Source organism: Cervus canadensis, chromosome 12 (genome assembly GCF_019320065.1).
Source record: "Cervus canadensis isolate Bull #8, Minnesota chromosome 12, ASM1932006v1, whole genome shotgun sequence".
In the NCBI taxonomy this organism is placed as follows: Eukaryota; Metazoa; Chordata; class Mammalia; order Artiodactyla; family Cervidae; genus Cervus; species Cervus canadensis.
Window position 1 is genome coordinate 1,724,685 of NC_057397.1, and position 13,871 is coordinate 1,738,555.

A 13,871-nucleotide genomic window follows, 5' to 3' on the forward strand; every position below is an offset into this window, starting at 1 on the left:
TTATATTTTCTGTCCTCTCAAAACAGACGCAGCCATCGCCCCAGAGGACCTCCGGGCGTCTCAAATAAATCACGCTTCCAGAGAATAAAGGACGCACTGCAAGTTCAAGGGCTTAGAAGAGAAAAACCCTAAGGATACTAGATGCATTCATTCAAGGCCATCCTGCTTAGCCTCACAACCTCATAAACAGGTGCAACTGTTAAGAAAAAAAAACGATGCTAATGCACCTCGAGTAAGGGTTCGTGAAAACGAATGTGACACAAACCACTCCTTTTCAACAATAAAACGAAGTCCGAGGATGCCCAACGCGCTGCGCAGTCCTGCCGCGCGTCCCCAAGTCAGCCCAAGCCGCCCCTCCCACCTCCGAGTGCCACCGCCCTGCGGGGGGGGCGGGGCCGGGACGGCGGCGACGTGCTGACGTCAGGGCGTGGGGACGCCCCGGCGTCGTCCGGCGCGGGGAAGCGGCGGCGGGGCCCGCTGCTGCCCGTTCAGTCTGCGTGGTAGCGGAGGTCCGCGTCGGCTTCCTCGGCCTTTCGCCCTTCCCCTTGTCCCGGCCTCCGTGGCCCGGGCGGCTGGCCCGTCGTGATGTGGTCGGCGCGCCCGGCGCGGCCCCGCTGAAGCTCGGCGAGGCGGCGAGCGCGGCCCGGGGTCACCATGCCTACCCGTGAGTGGCCGTCCGAGGGCCGGGCCGAGCCGGGTCGGGCGGGGAGCGTTGGGCGCGCACTCCGAGTGTCGCTGGGCCGGGGAGTGCCCGCTACCGGCCGAGTTCGTTTCGTTTGGGCTTAGGGTTCCCCGGGAGTGGGCGGGCGGAGGTGGCGGCGGCGCGGGAGGCCGTTGCACGGAGCAGGAGACCGCGGTTCGAGCGCGGAGGGCGCCCGGCTCGGAAGCGGCAGAGCTGCCAGAAGCCAGCCTCACGGGACTTAAGCGCCCAGCTGTTCCTCCAGCAAAGCGCAGGGACTTCCTGCAAAGGCGGAGAAGAGCTCAGCCCCCATCGCCATGGCCTCCTCACTTCCTCAAGGACGGGCGTCGCCGGTGGGGACGCCCCGACCTGGCCCGGAGCGCTTCCCCGCGACGCCCCAGCCCCGGCAAGCCTGGGCTTTTCCTCTGAGACACGTCCCGGTGGTTGAAATAGGCGCGCTCCTTGGGGAACTTTGTCAGGCTCGGGTGCCCCGTGGTGTTGGACCATCGGGCTTAAGATCCACTGGGCAGCAGGTTGGAAAAGGAGGGTTTAAGGTCCCCTTCCCTAGACACGTTGAATAAGACTCCCGGAGCTGGGGCCCCGGAATCTCTGTGTCCTGCGTGTTAAACGGAGGGATTCTGAAGTTTGAAAATCGCTGGACAGTTGGAGGCATTTTGGGCAAACAGGGTGTATATACTACAACACTGCCAAAGACCAATTTTTCAACGACCCCAGAGACTCACCAAGTAGTGATTCTTTAAGCCCAGCGGCCTGGCTTAGGTATGTGCCGACTAGGGTAGTTACAGGTTTAGGACGCAGAGGAAAAGCATTGATGATGATTGATTTGAGAATTTTTTTCGGGTAGGGCTCTTGTGAGCAAGGTGTTTCATAGTGTGGAATCCTGAAACACTTGCCAGCATGTTTCCAGTTATCTCGTATTTCTTAGAATTCATAACGTTTCCTAATTGTCTTTATTTTTGTAGATACATGGAACACTGGATTTCCAGGTCAGCCTCAAATGCTTATTTTGTCCAGTGGTGGGTAAAGAGGTGTTATCTCCTGATACTAGAAAGGTTTATATATTGCTGTTGCAGATGTTTAAACAGTCTTGATGTAAAGATGACTAACAACTTCTCCTGTATGTGTGGGTAAGGTGGGTCTTGTTCTCTTTAACACAGATTTCCTAACCTTGATCTTCTTGGGTTTTGTATCCAGTATGTATGTCAACAGGCTTCCCTGGTGGCTCAGTGATAAAGAATTTGCCTGCCAGTGCAGGAGAGGTGGGTGCCAACCCTGGATGGGGATGATCCCCTGGAGGAGGAAATGGCAACCCACTCCGGTATTCTTGCTAGGATAATCGTGTGGACAGAGGAGCCTGGTGGGCTGCTGTCCATAGGGTCGCACAGAGTTGGACACGACTGAAGCGACTTAGCATGCATGCATGCATTGGGAAAGGAAATGGCAGCCTGCTCCAGTATTCTTGCTAGGATAATCCTGTGGACAGAGGAGCCTGGCAGGCTGCAGTCTATGGGGGGTTGAAGAGTTGGACACGGCTGAGCATGCACAAGTTCCTATGTCAGCAGTTTATATTTTAGTTTTATTCGTCTGGACTGGAGGAATATCCTCATCACTGTTATTGTCAGTTTATTGTTCCTTAAATTCATGTTCATGTTATTCAGTGAATTAGCACTATGCTAATCTACACTCCAGTATTCTTGCCTGGAAGATCCCATGGACAGAGGAGCCTGGTGAGCTGTAGTCCATGGGGTGGAAAGAGTGGGACATGACTGAACAACTCAACCACCACTATGAATCTACTTTCTTAGAAAGCAAAGGGTGGGGAGGGGACACCTTTCTTGAAAGTTAGGGCTTCAAGTGGAATTTATTGGTAAAGTGGCAGTTACTTTTTTTTATTATGTTTTGGGGTTACCTAGCCTCATAGAATGGACATAGGAAACGTTTGTTTGTTTCCTTAGTCGTGTGCTTTACAGTGCAGAACGACACAAGGATGAGCCACGGTGTACTTTGCATAGTTAAGAATACAATATTCATGACCTGATTGGAAGTAAGTGAACTACTTGAGTTGCCTGTCATTGTTAATATTTATTATGGTACGGTTTCTGTGATTGCTTCAAAGTATGATACTGATTGGTGGTACCCAAGTGAAGTCAGTTGTGTTTGTAATTGCCTTTGTCTCTCTCTCTGTGACCAGAACCACCAAAATCACTGGGGTAGTGCAGTGGACATTAGTACCTCTCAGAAATTCTGCATGTAGAATAAGTAATTTCTGCAAAATCATTATCTTGTTTAGGGATTTTTTTTAGGGAGGAACACCTACCCACCCCAATAAACGAAAGTTTTTCTTTTTGGTGTCAGGCAAGTTAAGAGGCTCATGTATATGCTCAGCTAGTTAATTCTTAAGGGTTTAGTGGGCTTCGCTGATGGATCAGAGGTTAAAGCGTCTGCCTCCAATGCGGGAGACCTGGGTTCGATCCCTGGGTCGGGAAGATCCCGTGGAGAAGGAAATGGCAACCCGCTCCAGTATTCTTGCCTGGAGAATCCCATGGACGGAGGAGCCTGGTAGGCTACAATCCACGGGGTCACAAAGAGTCGGACATGACTGAGCGACTTCACTCACTCAGTGAAATGTAATGCTTTTCTGTAAAATGAAAAGTGTTGGAGATGATCACTAGGGTCTTTTCAGACTCTATAATTCTGTCATAGAATTTTTCTATTCCTGCTATTTTGTTGCTTACTTGGCATGTTGATTCTCTCAGTCATTGAAACCGGAATTGGTGAGTAGAATCTAGTGGAGCATGGCACACCCATGAAGGCACAGTGACAGCCTGTCTCATGAATGTTAGCAGTCATGTCATTGCGGTTACTTAGATCCAAAAGGGTCTTTTTCAGAAAGCGGCTACCTGGAAGGATGTCTGACAGGAAGTGACTGCAGCACAGGAACAATTCTGTGGTCATGTCACTGTAGTGAGACAGTAGTGTGCAACAGTCACTAAGCACAGATTTCAGGACTATCTCACTAAGCGATCTTTTCAAACCTACAACCCTGTAATTTGTCATGTCATTTTTCTAAAGGCCTTTATTTCATCCTCCTCTGATCCAAGGACCATTAAGAAACATTTTGATTGTGAGGATTCTCCAAATTCTGAATCAGAGTTTGAGTGGAAGACATGTTAAAGCTTCTTAATTCCAGTCGTTTTATTTATTTTATTTTGTGTATTAGGAGACTGAGACTCAGTGAGTTTCAGTAACTTGCCTAGAGTCAGAGGTAGAGTAAAACCAGGACTTGAACACAGATCTGGGGGTTGGGTTGAGTTTCAGTAACTTGCCTAGAGTCAGAGGGAGAGTAAAACCAGAACTTGAACACAGATCTGGGGGTTGGGTTGAGGTTAGGGTTCCTATACATAATCACAATGAGCATAGATACTGTTTATTTTTCTGTAGCTAAGCTGATAATAGTTTATCTTTTCAAAAAATGTTCCCTGGAGTTACACTAAGGCAAAAATGGTCTTGGCCAAAATTTGCATCAGATATGTGAACTTATAAAAATATTTAACAGTTTTGTCTTTGCTTCTGTCTTGTCACCGGAATCTGAGGGAAGAATACTGGGGATCCCAGGGGTATGTTAGGTAGATTCGTGGTTATTTAAGTATAGACATAAAGTTTTTAGTAAACTACTTATATGAAAGGGACCCCTCAGCTGACAGATAACTTGTCTTGAAACAGTTCAATAAAATGTCCAATTGAATGTGCTCTTTTTTTATATATGAAAACCTGTTGTATATTGGCTAAGGGAAATTGCAGTCTTAATCATTCTTTGCTGTTAACTGTACTTTCAGTGATTATTTGTGGTTAATGTGTTCTTTTCTCATTTAGATTGGCTTTGATATTTGGCTGCATATGTTAGGCTGTGGTAATGTGGTCCATCAATGTTTGGTTTTTTTCTATTGATGAGGTTAATTATATTTGACTTATTTTTCAATCCGTTCTTATGAAATAACTGCAGAATATAGATGAATTGTGACGTGAGGGATGAATGCCGTTTGAAGTGTTTTTGTTTAGAAACGTAAGCAGACTTGACCTGCCCCTGGAGTGTGGGCATTCTGTCTGTTCCTTCTGTCTCCCTCCCTGCCCCTCACCCCCTCCTCTCTCTCCCACCCAGCACCTGGATATCCTGCCGGAGTTACAGCTGAAGCGTTCTCTCTCTCACAGCAACCTCTGGCCTGACACTGTGCGGCTTACTACCAGAAGTCATCTGTCCCCACTCCTGGGGACGTGGGGCTGCGCTGAAAATGAAATAGATGGTGGGAGATGAGACTGGACAGGGAGGAAGGAGCCAGAATTTGCAAGATTTAATATGCTGTGCAACTAACGTGACTAAAATTGTCTTCCAGCTGTCACACTCACAGGTAGTGGCTGTTTTGTAGGCATGTTAGCAGTTTCCATCTTACTGGCTACTTTACAAAAACTTAAAATTTGCTCTTAGTAATAGAAGTTATTTATGGAGTGTTGATTGTATACCAGACAGTATACTTTGTGCTTTACAGGAATGATCTTATTTAACTGTCTCCCACATTGAGGAAGGTCCTATGTGACCAGTTACAGAAACTAAGAGATTGGTTCAGGGAAGTCAAGTAACAGCCTGATGGCAGTAGTGTGGAGCTGGGCTTGGAGCCGGATGCCTGTGACTTTGCAGCGCTCTGCTCCAGCGCAGCAGGGGTGGAACCTGCCGTCAGAGCCTGTCAGTTTCTTTTAACATGGTCTCCTCTGCTTAGCACTCTGCCTGATCACGTCACAGGTACCTGGTCGGTATTGACTAAAAGAAGGAATTTGAACTGGAGTCAGAGAAGTGCTTCTTTAGATATAATAACTTGAAATAACTTTTTTCCCTATAAAAACTGTTCTGAAAGGTTTTATAGCTTATGATTAGATTCTTAGCAGACCTGTCTGAAATATTTGCCAGGCCTGAGACAAAGAGTACCAGTGGAGGCCTGCAGACATAACCTAAGTTGGGGTTTCTCAGTTTCTGCTCTGTTGACGCCTTGGGCTGGATCATACTTTGTGGGGCAGTCTCGGTCTGTCCTTGCACTGTGGTTTGTGTAGCCGTGTCTCTGGCCTCTCCCCACTAAAAGCTAGTTGTAGTCCCGCTGTCCTGAAGGGTGACAGCCAGAAATGTCCTCACACACTGCCACGTGTCCCCCAGTGTACAGGGGCTCTGTCCCCGGGTTGAAAACCTCCGGTCTAAATACTGAGTGTCACTGACGACGCTGTGCCCGCAGCCTGGCCTGCTTTCCCATCCAGGGCCCTGCAGCCTGCTCCCCAGAGGTGACCTCAGGCTGCAGGCCCAGGCGGCCTACAGGCCCGATCCAGGCAGCTGTGACCTCTTGGGTTAGGGCAGGCTCTTTCCTGACCCTGAAGTGAGACTGGCATGTCACACTTTCTGGGGAGCCAGAGTGAGCAGATTCCCTCTGCCCCAGCCCACCCTGCCCCACCCCTCACGGTTCATCTCAGGAGTTTGGTCCAGTTCTGAGCCCCTCCCAAAGCTAACCCACCAGAGTAGGGGGCAGGTAGGAGGAGGAAGCCCAGCTTCCTGGGGAGACTTGATCTGCCTAGACTCCCACTTGGGGTGATTTGGAAGGGACAACTTGACAGAAAAACAGCTGCTGCCATCTCTCTGGTTTTTTAGGATGTGATTTTCAGTATAGTCTCTGTCCCCTCTGCTGCCCACATGTGCTTCTCTGAAAGAAAAGAATGCTCTGTCTTTTGGGAAGCAGAGGTCCTTGATCCCTGAGTCAAATGAAGGCACTAATTCTTAGGAGAAAGCACCTTTTACCTATTGTATAGCCCAACTTTGGTACGGAATGATCTGAATACTGGGTGGGTGTTGACAACTACATAAGTTCATGCTGTCTTTATGGGGGATGGAGAGATACAGGATAGAAGTATTATAAAAATCTGGCTAAAGATTTGAAGAAGGATTCAAAGTTAATATCAATTAGAAGAGATCAGTATTTGCAGTATTTACACAAATCAGAGAGCAAAATATCACCAGCCTTCCATGGTTAAGGCACACACCTATGCTTGTCAATGTCTGAGTAGAAATGATTGATCAAGGCTTGGGGAAAGACGATTCATTTTCACTTATAAAGAAATGCTAATTAAAAACTGAAATCATTTGGAGTTTATCACATTACCAAAGATAAAAGTTTAATCACTTCTTTGGCAATAATAGGCAAAGGTGGTGGTGAGGTACAATAGAAAAGGCAGAACTTTAAATTAGTACAACTCTTGAAAAGTAATTTGTCAGTATTTTATCAAGTGCTCTGATAATGCATTTACTCATTGACCCAGTAATTTCACTGTTGGGAATCTATCCTTAAGAAATGATGAAAAACGTAAACTGCACCAGGATTTCTGCACTGAGATGTCTATCACAGTAATATTGGTAAAATAGTAAAAACCCAGAAACTTTAATATTCAATAATAGGGAAGTGGTACAAATTGAATATAGAACATCCTTGCAAAAAAATTACCATACAGCCATTAAAAATGATACTTGTAGAAGCACTGGGTTTATAAATTGTTTTTATTTTGTGTAATTTATGTTTTCCAGATTTTCCACAGTTGGCATATAATCCACAACCAGAAAAAAGAATGCTTAAGATTTTTATAACTTTAGCATAATTTTTTCAAATTTTTCATAATTTTTTACAAAACCTAAATGAAACAAAATATTGCCATGAACTGGTTCTTCCTTTAGCCCATAGAAAAGAATTTGGGTAACTGATGAGATAGTGTCCATTGTGTGTGTATGTACATTTATGGCTTAGAAAATAGCATGTTTACTGTCTGATTGCTCTTGCTGTCAGGTGATAGCAAATGCTTGTCATGCTGTTTTATTCTGAAAGGAAGAAAAATTAATTTCTGATCTATTAGGTGGTGTTTTCAGTTGTGAAAACCTGAAAGGTTGAGATGAACCACTTTGTATGACTTCAGTTTATCAGCAATTTGTAGGTTTTTTTTTTTTTTTTTCCCCCTCTGAATGATGTGTGTTGTAGAATGAACACAGTCCTGGGGAAGTATCATCACAGAATGAATGTTGGCAATCCCTCCTATGATTAATATGTCAGATCTGTCAAAATTCTTTCGTCATTTCTATCTGCCAGGTTCACTCCACTCTTGAAATGAGCCTGTTCTCACATATTCTTGAAATTCAGCAGGAGCTACTGTCAGTACTAATACTCCTCTTTCTGTGTAGGCTGTCATATTCTCCCTTCTGCATATTATTAGACAGCATGATTCTAATTTCTATTAAAGAAGGAATCACTACTCAGGTGTTTTTCATTGTACCTCTGTATGAAGAGTTTGCTCTGTTCTAAAAATAAGCATTAAGTCTTTGCTCTGTAGTCTTCAGGAGGACTTTCATTCTCCCCAATGCTATTATTTTGGGTTTTTTTCTTAGTTGGTGAGTTACTCAGCTATATCTTTTTGTTTTCATTACCTGAGCTCCAGGGTATTTTTGCTGCACTAGTTTGCTGGCTAATTCTAAGTGTTCTTCACACCCCTGCTATTTAATTGGCTTTTTGAACAGCTGTCTTGGCTATTCCGCTACAAAGTTTTCTGTGCTGTGGTTGCACTGAACTTTAAATGGATCTCACTCCTGCCAGGCAGAGAAAATGAAATGTAAGCTGTTCAAGTTTGCCATAGTCAGTTCCTGGGGCCTTATAAACTTTGCAGCAGGTGCCGGCGTGGAAGCCAAAAGGAGTAGTCTGTTTATGACATCTGACATACATTGATTTATAAACTTAGTTATAATAAGTATTTTTATTAACTCTTTGATCCATTAAATGGGACAGGATAATTCCTCTCAGGGAGATTTAGATGCAGTTGAATTTATGTCATTGTGCTTTAGAGGTCGAAATGCCTTATGACCATGTGATTGGAATCAGAATCAGAATTGCTACTTGGATTGTCAGCCTTTATTGCACTTGATTCCAGAAGGGCATCTGCAGTGGAGGGTGCTCCAGGCACATGTGTAATAACTGAAATTTGGGGTCTGAGTCCCTGTGGATTTTTCCCATTCTCTTAGCTGGCTGCATTGCGTGAGCTTCAGGGGCCCACTTTCCTTTTCAGTTCACAGCCCGGAACAGAAACAGACTTAAAGGATCTGTTCCCTGCTACCTTTTCCCTTGGTTCTGTCCTGCTGCTTTGCGTGCTCTTCCGAGGATGGGAGTGCCTTTGGCAAACTGCCACAGGTTTGTCTTAGAGCACCGTCTTTTTGAAATGGAAGAACTCAGGTCCAGGAGTCTGGGGGAAGAAACATGGACGTCTGCCCCAGGTGGGTTCTGTCTGTATTCCCTTTACTACAGCGCCATCCCCGGCACAGGATTCCCGTGTTAGCTCCTGAGCGTTACGTGTTGCTCTTGATCTGTATTGGAGGCTGGCGCAGGGGAAGTTTGAGCTACCATAAGAGCTAGTCTCCCCAGTGTCTTCCATGGAAGCATAAGAGGGCCTGTTGTGTGGAGCGGGTGCAGAGGGAACTCAGCAGGTGGCCTCGCTACCTGACCCCACCTCAGCTGGACCAGCTCCATTTTTGTCTTGTTGGTGAAATTCTGCATTCTGTTTCAGGAGGTAAATAATACTGCTTACTTTTTTAAAAGTTTGGAATTTATGGTCTTAGATATTAGAATATGTCCTCTGACAAGAACGTGAGATATTTTAGAATCAAAAGCTTAGGAACCTAGAAGCAAAAACAGAGGCATTGAGTGATGATGTCTGACCCGCTTTTGCTCTCATGCACTCCAGGAGTGGAGCTGTCTCATCTCTCCTTGTAGTCACTTCAGTCATAGGCACTGTCAGTATACTCTTAAGAGTCACAAATGTTCTCTTTCAACCTTTCTTATTTTCCTGTTGGATTTCTCTTAGGGGTTGATTCATTCAGCAGATTATTGTAGTGCCTACATGTGCGAGGCTTGGGGAACACAGAGGTGAATAAAGCAGCCCCTAGCTGTAAAAAGTTGATCCAGTTTATAGAACCTTGTGTAAATGGCTCTGACACAAAGAAGGAAATGACAAGCTCCCTGAGAACAGTGCTGTGGAGTTCAGAGAGCCCGAAAGAAGGTGAGTGGCAGATGGCGTCCTTGTCCTGAGTCATTTCAGAGGAGTGTGGGTTTGGGGAAGACATTTGGGTTGAGTCACACAGTTGGAAACAACCAGCAGCCAGTTGGAGTAAGTCATTGGTGCTGGGGATGTGACAGCTTTGAGGCCATCTATATAATTGGTAATTTTGTCTTTTAAGTAACACCTGCTTATCAACACCTGATGTGTGTCGGTTACTGTGGGCACCAAGGACATAGCAGCACCTCTCTCTAGACACCAGGGCATCTTCCTGGACATTATCTCTGTCCTCGTGAAGCTCAGTCTGGTGGGGAAGACAAGTGCTGAGCGGACAGAGAGCTTTACAGGCACTGAATCCTGGTTTTCTTTGACACTGTACATGTAGTTTTTGGTATAGCCGGTGGCTCATGGTACACCTCCAGTGTATATTCATAGAGTGACTCAAATTACTGAAAGCAGCAGAGGTTGCTATGGGAACATGAGTGCGGTAGCAGGGAGAGCAGCTAGAGGTTATTAACGTACAGCGGACGGAGTGGGGGGTTTGAACTTGGGTCATAGGCTCACCTGGCAGTGCAGTGGTGAAGAAGCCGCCTGCCAGTGCAGGAGACGCAGGAGACACGGGTTCCATCCCTGGGTCAGGAAGGTCCCCTGGAGGAGGAAATGGCCACCCAGTCCAGTATTCTTGCCTGGAGAGTCCCAGGGACAGAGGAGCCTGGCGGGCTGTAGTCTGTGGTGTCGGAACGAGTAGGACGCACCTGAGCACACACACAGTAGGCTGAATTGCAGTATAAAATCTGAATATTGTTGAGAAAGTGCAATTCACAGGATTAGTTGGGTGAGGGGTGGAGGGAGGAGTCGGGATTGATGCCCACATTTCAGGCTTGGCCACTTGGGTGAAGTGCTCCGGTGTGATACGGGACTTTTTGGAGGACGAGCAGTTTGGGAGGATCGAGATGGAAGGTGAGTCCTTTTTAGGGTATGATAGGTGTGGTGCCGTACAGGACTTTCGGGGTACATTTGTAGAAATAACTGTGGATGAAATTACTAAAGGATAGGTTGTAAAGAGTAAAAACAAAATGCCATTGAACAAATACTTGCATGCAAGAACTGGGTAAAACTCAGGACAGTCCATCTGGTTGTAGAAGCATTGGAAACATTTCAGTGTAGCAAGAAAAAGAAGCTAGACCGCCTCTTACTGTTTGATCTGCTGCTTTGACAATGATAATTTATGGAATGTTAGGAAAAAAATCTTACTTTAAAGCTTTGGGCCTTAAAGATGATCCTATGTCTTAACCATGGTATGTACTACCTATCCTGTACTTATGCCATTCACTTGCCTTGTCACTGCTTCCTAGCTAGGGGAAGAAATTGTCAAATTATACTAGGCTGAGAGTATGTAAACTGTTCTGTAATTCCTGGGCAGACAAGCTAAATTGTGCAATTTAAGAGTAGAAATTAGGGAAGCCCCACATGTGTAACCTAAAAATTTCATCTCGATCTCTAATATCAGTAGCTTCTCATCCCATTCTGTTTTGTTCGAGTCTCACTGTCATGTGAATTTATGCAAGAGCTGAATTTGCTTGCGGCAGATACAATGCTCGTGTAAACTTGCTGAGGAACTGCTTTATTTCAAAGAAGAAAAAGAAGTGAGGGGGCATTTGGTTTGGAGACGAGCAGAGCGCCTCAGACAGCTCTTGAGTGTGGATCACCACCTTCTCCTCCACACAAATGGTGCTCCTCTTTGTTCCCTTCCCTGCCCATTGCTCTCTGCACATTTACTCAGCGTCTTGGAGTAAACAGCTCTGTTCTCTTTTCAGCAACAAAGAAATACTGCAGCTCTTTTTGTTGCCTACCCTGATAGGGAATACAGCAACTCACTGCTTAAGGGCTGAACAATTGTAAAAGCTTTGTATCCAGGGATTTCAAGAACATGAGGGAAGGGTGATTGTAATTAAATGTGGTTTGGCTGCTGCACTTTTGCTGGAACAATAGTTGATTCCACCAGTTCTTTATGTTTTTCCTTCTAAAATTGCACTGGATTCAACTTTGATAAAGAATGAGTATTTCCATCAAAGTGGGATGATTTTCTGTTGTTCCCTTTTAATTTTCAGGGGCTTCCCAGGTGGCTCAGCTGGTAAAGAATCTCCCTGCAATGTGGGAGACCTGGGTTTGATCCCTGGGTTGGGAGGATCCCCTGGAGAAGGGAAAGGCTACCCACTCCAGTATTCTGGCCTGGAGAATTCCATGGACTGTAGTGGCTTTCACTTTTAGTTTTCAAGAGTGAATAGTTTCTGTTTGTAGTTGCAGTAATAAAATGAATACTCCAAGTGTGTACAGATTTCCAGATTCTCCCTTTGTGTCTGATGCCACAGAAAGTTGCTGTATTTTTTATTTCTTCCATGCACTCATTGTTACAAGTCTTACCTTTGAACTCGAGGAAAATATGATAATAGATTGAAATCTTGGGTAGCATCAAATTTTGGTTTATGAGTCATTAAAAAAATTATTAGAAAAGATTAGATGGCCTTCTTAGAGTTTGGATTAACATAAATCAAAACATGTAACCATTGCATGTATAATAAAGTATAAGAATACCTAAGTTAAAGAAGTTTAGGCTTTTGATGTTGTGTTACCAAAGTCTCGCCTGGAGTAAATGCAAAATGTTTAGAGTCTCAGTGGTTTCTTTGGCAGTTTTGAGGAGACTCTGTCAAGCGCTGAACCTTGAAGGTTTAACTTAGTAGCTTAGTTTTTTGAAAATTAACTTTGTGCTTGGCTCAGCCCCGCCAGCAAATCCTGTTACGTTTTGCTGTCTTCAGACTTCAGATAGTGTGTATATTCTGTTCAGGTATATAACTAGAGTGCTCGCAGTTTTTTCCTTTACTGTTTAATCAAAAAAACTAATCATCTCAATTGGAATGAAAATCTTCAGCATATGGCATAGACACTGTGGGTGTTGTGAACTCTGTAAGAAGAATCAAGGCTGTTGGTATATTGAATGTATTTGTTCTAAAAATAATTTTGGAAGCTACAAACAGCACCTCGCCCTCCCGCTGCACGCAGCCAGATTTAACACTTCTGTTACTCTCTGACTAATGAGGAAATAAAAATATGTTAATATTTAAGCAGTTGAGGAATTTTAATGCTGTTTTGGATTTTGCCTGAAATAACTCATATCCTACTTTTGAAATATTCAGAGGATTTTTAATTAAAAATAACTCAAATGAATGTGGTCCACTGAGAAAGATCCTAGTCATTGCCTATGGTGGATTCTTTGTATTTGTAATGGTGACAAGCGAATATCTTTTTGATTTAGGATTTGAGGGTTTGTTTTCCTGGACTACAGTGCCTTATCTCAGTTAGGTGGAAATTGGATTTGGTGGTTTGTGTATGTGTGTTTAAGAGCTTAGCTAAAAATCTGCAGAAAGCCCTACCTTTATCTTTTTTTTTTTTTTTTTAATATCCAGGTTTTTGTTGTGGACAGTAGTATAGCAAATATTTATTAAGGTCACAGTAAGTATACTGATGGGAATAACTGACTTTTTAAAAAAGCTTTATTAAGATATATAATTTGCATACCATTAAATTTACCTATATTAAATATATGGTAAGACTTGATTTTTATGTGAAACAAAAATGATACAGATTACCCAAGCAGTGATTATGAATGTCAACTCCTGGATGCCCAACCTTTCTTTTCTCCCAGGTTTTGATTCAGTAGGACTCATAATTTGATAAATTGCACTGTGTTAGGAGACATGCTAAAATTAAAGATATTGAGTGGCAAGATTCTGAAATTCTAGTTCTTTTTAACCTCTTTATTTTAGGTCAGAAATTAAAGCTTACACATATATTTTAAGTTTAAAAGTCTGAACTCATCTAGTATCAGATTGCCATAATCCCAAAATGAATGCTTTAATCTGTCGAGGGGAGAATTAACTGGACTTTCCCCTCTGTATACCCACATTGTAATAAAGCAAAGGATTCCCACCTTATTTTTATAAAATAAAAATGGGCTGTAGCTTCAAAACTGGGACTTAGTTTACATATAGATTTGCTG

At 44.1% G+C, this 13,871-nt stretch overlaps 1 protein-coding gene across 5 annotated transcripts in view; it reads left to right on the forward strand.

The window, feature by feature from the left end:
• The first annotated feature begins 431 nt into the window (after window positions 1-431).
• Window positions 432-13,871, forward strand: part of EFR3A (EFR3 homolog A) — a 79,920-nt gene continuing 66,480 nt past the window's right edge. For 2 of the 5 annotated variants that reach the window (XM_043483159.1, XM_043483157.1), the window contains exon 1: window positions 432-664. Coding sequence is in view for 2 of the 5 variants with exons in the window: in XM_043483157.1 (XP_043339092.1) it covers window positions 655-664 (10 nt within the window). In the remaining 3 variants the exon portion in view is untranslated. Of the gene's footprint in view, window positions 665-1,662; window positions 1,687-1,814; window positions 1,833-1,941; window positions 1,960-13,871 lie in introns of those variants that run through there. The other 3 variants (XM_043483156.1, XM_043483158.1, XM_043483155.1) reach the window with 3 other exon arrangements.